Source organism: Pteropus vampyrus, unplaced genomic scaffold (assembly GCF_000151845.1).
Source record: "Pteropus vampyrus isolate Shadow unplaced genomic scaffold, Pvam_2.0 Scaffold222, whole genome shotgun sequence".
Lineage (NCBI taxonomy): Eukaryota > Metazoa > Chordata > Mammalia > Chiroptera > Pteropodidae > Pteropus > Pteropus vampyrus.
In genome coordinates, this window is record NW_011889003.1 from 1,414,081 (window position 1) to 1,425,179 (window position 11,099).

The window sequence follows — 11,099 nt, forward strand, 5'->3', positions numbered from 1 at the left end:
GGGGACGTGTTATCCAACTTAGAGATATTGCCAGTGTAAGATAATTATTGACTGTTAAGATTTTATTTTGTAATTATATCTCTAGGAATTTATCTTATGGAAATAATTCAAAAGAAGAAAAAAGCTATGTGGTTAAAGATTTTCATTATAGTAATATTAATACTAGAAAAAAATAGAAATAACCTAAGTATTCCAAAATAGTGCAGTGTACAATTTTGCATAAAATTGTAAAGGTAGAATTTTGAAATCCAAGTCTTTTTATAACATATAGGTTTAGAAGAAAAATGCAATACATCAAATGATGTCCACCTTGGAATACAGCTTTTATGTACGCTTTTAATAAGCAGCAGAAAAAAGCAGTCGAATGAAAACATTTTGATTTGTGTATGTATGTAAAGTCTGTGCGATAAAGAAAATAGGAAAGAGATCTCAATATTTTAGAAATAACTTTAAAATCAATTCTCTATACTAACTCATCTGGAACATGAGCAAGTAGTAAGAAAGGATTCTTGACTCCAAGAGCTCAAAATGAATGCACATCTAATCTGATTGAGTCTTTGACTCTGAATTGGTGAGTTTTTTCCCGTTTCCTATTTCCGCTGTAGTATAATGGAATGTGCTTACAAGGGCCTGCGGGGGTACCTGGTCGAGACGGGAGCCCTGGGGCCAATGGTATTCCTGGCACCCCTGGGATCCCAGGTCGGGATGGATTCAAAGGAGAAAAGGGGGAATGCCTAAGGGAAACCTTTGAGGAGTCCTGGACACCCAACTACAAGCAGTGTTCATGGAGTTCGCTGAATTATGGCATAGATCTTGGAAAAATTGCGGTAAGTAAAATCTGAATTATTTTGAAGTTAAAGCAAAACTTAAGGGTTTTCAAAGTTGAGTGTTAATTTTAGGTGAAATTTTATTTTATTTTTACTAAAAGACTTAAAAATTAAGGAGTAGTTATCATGAGACATTAACTTAAAATTAATGAGAAAAAATTGATAACATTAATTTTATAAAGGTATTTCTAAAACAAAGAAATCACTATATGATTTTTAACCCTAATAACCAGGTAACTTTTTTCTAAAAAAATGCAAACAAAAAGAGAGAGCATATGTGTCTTTGTCCACAAGATTGGACAGTGAGCAACTTTCTAATCTTATCCTAAAGTAAATTTAAATTAGTCTAAGAAATAAAGGTGGGAAGAAATTTCTAAAAAATTACTACACGACAGGAATTATCTGCCATTGGTATTTGTCCTTATTCTGGGTAGCTGGCCCGGCTTAAAATTGATCAGCCTAAGAGAAGTGGAATGGACCAGAGATATACTACTGTGACCATTTAAAATTATTCTGCAACATTTACAGGAAATATTACTCAAAATGGCCTGTCTGGCAATGCATTTTTGATTAATGACTCAGTCACTTTGATCAGTGTTTGCTTCAAAAGTACCTGGCAAGCCCACTGGGATGGCGTAGTCGAAGAAGTTGGTGCTTTTCCTAAGCCTCTCTTTTGTTGACCAACTCTGTACATGGTCCCATATCCACGATATATCAACCACCACTATCACCAGGCAAATAGAAGAGATTTTATTTTCGTAAAACTCTAAGGTTTTAAACTGTGTATTATCTCTGATCCTCGTCTCCGCTCTTTAATATCTGCTCTATTATCTATAAAAAAGTTTGAGACCGTCTTGATTTTTTCGAATGTGTGATAGAATTTCCATATAGCTTCCATAGTTTTGGTGACTGATCATTTTTATTTGTGATTTCTTAGAAAGCATTTTGTTAAAATGTTGCTTACTCCCTCAAACATTTGACTGGTTACTTATTTATAGCTCATTGAAAGTTGCCGAGTTCTCTCTAAAATTTACCCCTGTGGACTCTGAATTATTAATATGTTTTCAAGTTCCTTTTAGCAATAGTCAGAATGGGTTTGGGAGCCTTCTGGAAGTAGAAGATCATAGGACTGATGCAGGACAGGGCAAATTACCCCGAGTGGGAGGTTGAGGAGGAGACCAAGCCCTGGACCGAGAGAAGAAGAGGGTCCTTTGGCAGAGAGTGTGGAAAGAATTCAACACACAAGCCAAAGTTAGAGTCAAAGGAAAGTTTCTTAGAAAAGGGGTAACCCTCCAGAGTGTGGTCTCCTCTCAGAGGCAGAGAGTGAGACGGACAATGAGAAGAATACAGAGAGGGATACTGAGTATTGGGCGAATTCAGTTTCTATATCATTCTTTAGTTTACAGTTTAAAAGACTTTGTTAACACATTTCCTTTGATGTGGACATACAGTGAGGAAGGAGAAGAGAATATAGAGTGAAAAGGTAAGAATATGTAGAGTGAGAGGCCTGCTGAGAGTTCCCAGCCTTTATTTAATCCATAGGTTCCCCAAGGTTGTAGCCATAGGGAATGACTGTTTTTCTTGTGTGGGGAATGGGTTGTTAGTAATCCAGCAGAAATCTTCCTTCGTTTCTGCAGGTTCCTCCTGGCCTGGCTGCAAGGCTGATCAGTATATCATAGTCTCTGATTGTGGCTTGATTAACATTTTTTAATTCTCTTGCCTCCTCCCTACATTAAGACCATGAGGCAATTGACAGACAACTTTTGCAAAGACCTATTGGAGAAAAAAAAAAAAAACCCACCTAGGCCTTATATTGCATCAGATAGGTAAAGATTAAGACCCTCACTTGTGCTTGACACCCTGCTACTGTTTGCCGTTGATCAAATAGAAACAGGTCAAGAGTAAATACACCTGGACAGTGCTAGCATAGAATGTGAGTTCCATGAGGGCAGGGATTCCGTTTTGTTTATTGATGTATCTGTGGCATCCAGCACATAGGGCTCAGGAAATATTTTTGGAATGAAAACAGAAAGTAAATATATATATTGGTTTGGTCTAAATACTGAAGACTAGTTGTTCTGGGTAAAAGTGAAAGATACCTTCCATGGGGTGAATACCATCATTTGATTCTTTTATAGTTCCTAATATCAGAGTCTCATCTGTCTTATAGAACATCTTCCTCCCTCTGTAAAAGTTAAGCTTTTTAAATGCGGTTTGGGGGAAAGGATAGTTAAATAAAATTCACAATACAATTTGAAAGCATCTTTTTAATTGAAATTGAAAATGCAAATTAACCCCATTTCTGTGTTTGTGACAGGAGTGTACCTTTACAAAAATGCGTTCCAACAGTGCCCTGAGAGTTTTGTTCAGCGGCTCGCTTCGGTTAAAGTGTAGAAGCGCATGCTGCCAACGTTGGTATTTCACGTTCAACGGAGCTGAATGTTCAGGACCTCTTCCCATTGAAGCCATAATTTATTTGGACCAAGGAAGCCCTGAACTGAATTCAACAATTAATATTCATCGCACTTCTTCCGGTATGTAGAATAGCGACATTGCAGAATGTGTCTCAGATCTTTAGAGACCAGAGATCAATTGTGAGTGCACCATCATGTCGGGTCACAAGGCTGTTGTAAAGAGACCTGCAGCAAGTTTTCAGCTCAGAATTCTCCATCCTGGTTGCATTTTAGAATTTCCTGAAATGGATCTTTAAAAATATATGTAGATGCCTGGGTCTCGTCTCTGACCAACTGAATCAGATTATCTGGGGGTAAGACTGTATTTTTAAAAAGAACCCCAAGGTCGAAAATCACTGAGTTAGATGAAATGGCAAAACAGCCAATAACGTCATAGAGCAGTGGTTTCCAGCCTTGGCTACACACTGGCTCAACTGGGGAACTTTAAAAAAAAATCCCCATGCCTGGGCACCCCCACTCCAAGGAGTCGAACTTAATGGGTCTGGTGCTCCCTAGGAAATAAGACTTCCAAATCTCTGGTTATTCTAATCTTCAGCCAAGGTCGAGAACCTCTAGCTTAAATTGATAAAGAGACTGATTTTTCTGCCCTCTGCTTTAAAAGAGTAGATGCAGTCTGCTGAATTTGTAAGAGAACATTTCTATATTGTTCCTGCCTTCTCTGTTTGTTTCTATCTAGTATCAGAGAAAAGACATTTGATTAAACCATTTGATTAAGCAGTGTGCCCACAGTCTCATTTAATCTGGTATCAGCTGAGCCGTAAGAAAAAATTTGGTTCGTTTTATTTTAAGATTCGTTTAAGAAAGTTTAGAAGAAACCAAACAGTAGCAGTGGGGGAAATTACCTATTCATGTCACCGTCTAGACACATCACTATCCAAATTTGGCTGCCAGCCATTTTGGTTTCTTGAGTGGCTGTGGGGTGGCACACCATGACACCACAGGCTGGGAGAATCACACGATATAGATATTGCTGGCTTCATTTTCCTGATTTCTTGAAGGGATTTCTCACTACTTTTTGTACTTAAAAGTGGCCAAGGGAAGAGAATAGATTCCCCTGTTAACACTGTTAACCAGAGGAAATAATTATATGGCAGCGTTCTTTGAGGATCTAAGTCGGATACTTAACCCAAAAACTAATGTTAACATTGCATACTGATCCCTAGAAAGTCAAGGGCATCCCTTCCACATTCTTCCTCAAATCTCCACAGTATTCTTGAGATGTAAAGAAGGCATTGTAAGCCCCTCTCTTTGCACATAGAGAAGGGCCAGGGAAGTAAAGTGTCTCATTGAGGACAGCAGAATCAGTGTTCAGGAGAGCAGAAACCAGGCCCCTGCCCTCTTATTTCACCCAGCTCTCTCTTTGATCAGATTAAAAAGCCTCACCTCTAAGTCCTTATTAGATGCATGTGCTGGAAAGGAAGATGTGCTTTCCCCTCTGAGAAGCAGTGTCTAAAATTAAAAAAAAAAAAAAAAAAAAATCTAGATATAAAATTAAATTTGATTAGGAAGTGATATGTGTTTAGATAAGAGCTGATATAATCAATTTACTTTCAATTATCTTCAAGGTGTGTGTGTTAATATCTTGCTATAATGTAAGCTCTCAGGCCCAGAAACTGTGACCTATACACGCATATACTTTATAAATTACTTAACATGGCACTTCCCAGCCATGATGTAAAAAAACCTCATTTGGTGTGTTCTATTCAGTTGGGTGGACTGTCAGAAGCAATTTGTTATTTGTAACAGTTTTTTGTATTAAGATGAATTGAAGGTTACCGCTGCAATAAAATCGCTTTCCCTTGCACGGATACTCTTTCTTGAAGGAAAGGAAAGGGGATGTACTTACATTAACACATCAGAGGATGACTTAATGCCTTGAATGTGCCCATGGGAGTTTGAAAAACATTTGAATGTCATCTTATTGCCTGGGTCTAGGAGGAAAACCGGTTGAGAACCCCTAATCCAACATATTTTAGGTGGTTAATAAGCTGCAATAATTTAGTATAGCAAAAATGTTCATTCATTCAGAAAATATTTTTTCATTTGTTAAAGACCGTGAAGTGACTTTTTGACTCTCCCCGCATGAGGGTGATGCTGGAACCAAGCTTGTCTGACATCCTGTGGGGGGAGCGAACAAGTTTCTAGGCTGTGGATGTCAAGACCTCGGAAAAATATGAGGATTTCTGGGCATTCTCACCTGGCATAGTACTGAGGATACCAGATTAAATGAGACTGTGGGCACACTGCTTAGTTCTCCCGACTTTGAAAGGGGACCGAACCAGAGCCAGGTCCCTGGATTCTGAGGGACTTGCCTCAGACTGCTTTAGGCCTACATCCCTGAGGCTCAACTGGAATGAACTAACCTACCAAATGAGAAACCTGACCGGTCACATTATGTCATCTGTACACGACTATGTGTCAGGACTCATTTTCTTAAAGAATCTACAATCTCTGGTTCCTTTTCCCCTTAAACAGACATCAAAGGGGCTAGATCTTTTTGCCTGTTCAAATGGCCACTGGGAGAAGTTTTTCTCTTTAATGTAGGAGAAGACCCTTGGTAAGATGAAATGCAAATTGTTTATTAGTATGTCAAAGACCAGAGACCCTGAGAAAAAGTATATATTTATATAGCATAAGAGGGAAAGCAGAGTTGATTTTTTGTTTGTTTGTTTCTTTTTTTCATTGTGAGGAAATTCTGTATAAAATGAGATTCCCAGAATGAAGGACTGTTATAATGATCATGCTCGAATTTCTTTTAATGTTATAAAAGCTCTCTCTTCTACTTGAATACCTTTAAGTGTAGAAGTAAGTGTTAAGAAGGGCTTTCTTTAAAAAAAAAAAAAAGACTTCCAAATCAAATAAAGTCTTGGCTTTTGAAAGTGTAGGCTTACTTTGTCTAGTCAAATAAATTGTTTTTATTGACGTTTTAGGTCATCTCTATAACTAAAAAACTTCTGGTTTTATCCTTAAAACCTGTAAGAAAACTGCCTGTTAAACTTATATTATAGAATGGATATGTATCCATCTTTTAAAAATATTTATCTGCTAAGAAAAAGAGAATTTATCTTTATGAAATCCTTATCAAGTATTAGAGTCTTTAATTCACTGTACATTAGATTATCTAGCTTGCTAAAGTAATAAAATTTAACTAAAGGATTTTGCTTTCTAAAGAAAGATGTACCTTTCACCTTTGTTTTGCAGTGGAAGGACTTTGTGAAGGAATTGGTGCCGGGTTAGTGGATGTGGCTATCTGGGTTGGTACTTGTTCAGATTACCCCAAAGGAGATGCCTCTACTGGATGGAATTCAGTGTCTCGCATCATTATTGAAGAACTGCCAAAATAGATTCTTTAATTTTCATTACCTACCTCTTTTTTTATTATATCTTTGAATGGTTCATTTTAGTGACATTTAATTTTTAGGTATATATCTGAAAAACAAAGCTAAATGTGTTTACAGACCAGAGTGTGATTTCATACTGTTTTTAAGTCCAGTATTCATTTTCCTTCCATCAAAGATTATTTCGGGATTTTGTAGTTGAATAGAATTCTTTCGTCATAGTCCCATTCTCTGAATCTATAATTTAGAATATCATTGTAGTTTAAAAGTTTTCCTATTCTCTCAGCATAACACTTTTTTAAAATATAAAAGCTACCAGTGTTTGTACAAGCTGTAAATTGTTCAAAATTTTTTTGTATCTGTGAAATAAAACTTATTTCAAACAACTTTAATATCTTTAACCTAATTGCCACTAAAATGAGTTTCTAGTACTTTTTATCTGAAAAGTTCATTGTTAAATGAATAAATACAAATTTAGATTTAACTCAACTCATTTAGTGTAGGTACAGTGTTCCATATTTCAAGGGATACAAAGAGAAAGGACATTTATGTGTCAGGAAATACACAAGCACTTGAAGAATTTTATCTTAACAAAGAGTAAAAAGATGTGAATTCTTGTCTCAAATTGCTTACCATCTGGTAGGAAGGATAAGAGATATACAAAAAGACCAATAAATCAAAGATTATATGTCGACTGTTATAAAAGTTGTGGAAAGGGATGATATAATTCAAAGCAAGATCTATCACTTCTAGTTGAGGCAATCAGAAAGAATTCACGATGAACGAAGTACAGGTAAGACTAATAAAGTTAAGTAAATCCTGGGCTTGAATTGGAAGTGTCAGTATGAATTCATAAAATACTTTATCATAAGTAAAGCTATAAAACAATAACAACAAAATCTAACTTTGTTTACTGAAAAGGCCTATAAATGATGACTGATGTAGTAATGCCCAGATTGTGATCACAACATACCATTTCCTACTCAAAGGAATCCAGGCTCCATGAAGAAATGGGTGGTTTCATCTCTGGGGCAGGAAATGTACAATATGAGCCTGGAACATCTTGTCATACTGGAAAACAAAGCAACTACCAAAGACAACTCAAAAGGATCCAAGAGCCAACCTGAATTGGTTCCCGTTGGCAAAGATGATACGATTTAAGCATCAATAAAGATAGTAACTGCAATGGTTTGAACCACATCAAATATGTTTAAATGCATGAGTTCATAATGATATTGACATGAAATTCATTGGTCAACTTTAAGGACACCAGCAAACCAACTTGTTACTTTGAAAATTGGTACACAGTTAAAAACAAGTATTTAGTATACTTTCTCCAAATGAACTGTATTTCTGGGTAACCAAATTAATTGTTGATAAAGGAGAATTTTGCCTTATAGAAGTGTGTGTATGCGAATTAAGGGATCTAGCAATGAACATCTGTTGACTGATAACATTCCAAAGAGAAAGACCAGACTATGTGCTGCCTAATGAAAGTTCATTAATGCCACCCAAGAAGTGGTTTTGCCAAGAAACAATCAAACCTGGGCCTGATTTAGCCTTCAGATATAACCACTACATTTTAGGAAATACAGGGGATAGAAAGACATGCTAATTGATATGACAAGGTTATAATCAGCAAATCCAGACTGTGGGAAACTCGAAAGAACTTGGTTTCTTCAACAAATAGCAAGAAAAAAGAAAAAACATGGACTAAAAGAGATTTAATATATCAACCCATTTCAATGTTTGGATTTTATTTGGATGCTTGAGGTAGTTAAAGACATTTGAACATTGGATATTTGATATTAAACATTTTTCAGGTGTGATAATGGTATTGTTGTTATTTTTAAATGATGCTTATCTTTTAGAGCTATTGAACTATTTAAGATAAAGTGATGCGATGTCTGGAATTTTGTTTCAAAATAATCTGGAAATGAAAAGTGGGTGAAAGGGGATCTAGGTGAAAAAAATAGTGAAGGTAGGTAGAAGCTAACAAATGAGAACGGATTCTGACAAACGAAGCCTGAGATTAACGGCATTTTGGGCAGGGACAAGAACATCAGTTCAAACCTCTTCGAACTGGTAGACATTTGTGTGCCAAGTGAGTGCCTGACAAAGAGCATCCACTGCAGACGAGGCTCTTAATAGTGATGTGGACAAAATAACACTGTGATGTCAGTCAACTTCTTTCTCCAGCCACTCTGGCGCTAGCTAGTTCAATAGACTCATGAACCAAAAAGCCACAGTGGCAAAAACAAAGGCCATGTATGGAGTCAACAACGTGGAATTTCCATCACTAAGGCTAGCCCGCTACTGCCACTGCTGACTAGAGACCAACGTTGAGTCCCTAATAGGGAATCATTCCTTGGGGAGACACCTGGTGACAGGCTGGTTACATTAAACTTCTATCATGGAGAGGCAGAGATTCGTTCTCATGGAAGTAGACATTTATTCTGGATATAGATTTGCCTTTTCTGACCGTAATGTTTCTGCCAGCACTACCACCCATGGACTCACAGAATGCCTTATCCACTGTCATGGCATTCTATACAGTATTGCTTCTGATCAAGAAACTTCATTTCACAGCAAAGAAGCACAACAATGGGACTCACTCCCTGAAATTAAGTTGTCTTACCACATATCTCATCGCCTGGAAGTGGCAGGCCTAAATGAAAGGTGAAATGGCTTATTGAGGAATCATTATAGTACCAGTTGATAGACAACATCCTAAAAGAATGGGGTTCTGTCTTACAAGGTGCAGTAGATGCTTCGAATCAGAAAGTATTATATGGAGTTCTTTCTCCTATAGCCAGAATACAAGTGGTATAAGAGGTAGTGGCTTTGCTATTACACCTCATAACCCATTTACAGACTTTGCTTCCTGTCTTGGCAACTTTGAGCTCTGCTGGTTTGGAGTATCCAAAAGGAGAATGCTTCCACCAGGGGACCAACAATAGTTCCACCGAACGGGAAGATGAGACTGTGTGTTAGTTTTCTAATACAAATTATCACAAATACAGCAGCTGAAAACAATACAGATTTATTTATCTCACAGTGTCTATGAATCGAGAATCTAGAAACAGGTTAGCTGAGTCCTCTGCTCAGTGTGTCACCAGGCTGAAATCAAAGTGTTGTCAGGAGCTGTGACCTCATCTATGGCTCCGTATTCTCTTCCTGGCTTATGTGGTTGTTATGAGAATACAATTCCTTGCAGCTGTGATTAAAGTCTGTTTTCTTACTATCAGCTGAAGATCTAGAAGTCACTCTCAGGTCCTTGCCTCATCGCCCCACCTCTCACAATAGGGCTGTTTTTCTTCCAGACCGGCAAGAGAATTCTGCTTTTAAAAGACTTGCCTGATTAGGTAGATCAGACCCACCCACGATACTCTCTCTTTGGATTATAGTTAACTGATTAGGGACCTTAATTACACTTGCAAAAATCCCTTTTGCCATATAACATAATCATTGAAGTGATTATCTAATTATATTTACAGATCCCAACAATGCACAAGGAGAAATTGTACACGGTGTGTACACCTGGGGGTAGGAATCGTGGGGTCCATCTTAGAATTCTGCCTATCACAGACTGCCACCTGGTCATTTTGCACTCCTTTTACCACTGAATCAACAGGTGAAAAAGAGGAGGAGGTTAATCTATTGGCTGTAATGATTGGTCCCAATTACCAAGGGAAACGGGTTGCTGCTACAGCGGAAGCGAGGAGGACTATGTTAGAGAAGGCGTGGCTGCAGACCATCAGGTAGTGAGAAAGTTTGCTGGTTTGCCTGAGCCAGCAAATGAGTCCAAAATCTGGAGATTTTCTATGTTTTTTTCTTAAAATTTCCATGCCAACAATAAAGGCTAGTGGAACACTATAGGAACTAGAAAAAAAGCAAAGTGATTGAGGAGTCAGATCCCTTGGAAAAGAAAGTTTGGATCGTGCCACCAGGTAACGAACCCAGAGCTGTGGGTAAGGAAAACATGGAATGGGGGTTTGAAGGTGGAATATAGATATCAAATTATAATCATAACCAATTACAGAAACCAGGACTGTGGTAGCTTTGCATATTTTCTCTTTGTTACATGCATGTGTTTATATATGCTAACCCTTCATTCCTCTCCTTCCCATTTTTATTTTACATAAAAGTTAGTGGAGGTCAACTTTACAAAGCAATCTTTATTTTACAGAGTATTTAGAGGGACCATGACTGAATTGGAGGAGTAATTAATATAGCCAGTAATGGATTCAATGACTGTTGGGGCTTTGTGTCTTCTCATTTGGGAGAAAAACTTCACTGATCAGGATAGCTCCATCTTGATAGGCTAAAAGTAGTTAATTGCTTTGTGGTGCAGGAATTCAAATGTAGAAGGGCATTTGGAAGCTGAGTAGTCAAAGGGGTCAGCTGAGCCACTTATCAATTTATTGCTTCTCACCTTCATCCTTCAGTACCTGCTCTTC

General features: G+C 37.5%; 1 protein-coding gene across 2 annotated transcripts in view; it reads left to right on the top strand.

The window, feature by feature from the left end:
* CTHRC1 (collagen triple helix repeat containing 1) overlaps nt 1-8,468 on the top strand; it is a 12,066-nt gene extending 3,598 nt beyond the window's left edge. The window contains exons 2-4 of one of the 2 annotated variants that reach the window (XM_011373273.2): nt 606-827; nt 3,145-3,361; nt 6,503-8,468. In XM_011373273.2, the coding sequence (XP_011371575.1) occupies nt 606-827; nt 3,145-3,361; nt 6,503-6,645 (582 nt within the window). In that variant the 3' untranslated portion in view covers nt 6,646-8,468. Of the gene's footprint in view, nt 1-605; nt 828-3,144; nt 3,362-5,353; nt 6,458-6,502 lie in introns of those variants that run through there. The other variant, XM_023538414.1, reaches the window with a different exon arrangement.
* The last annotated feature ends 2,631 nt before the right edge of the window (nt 8,469-11,099 follow it).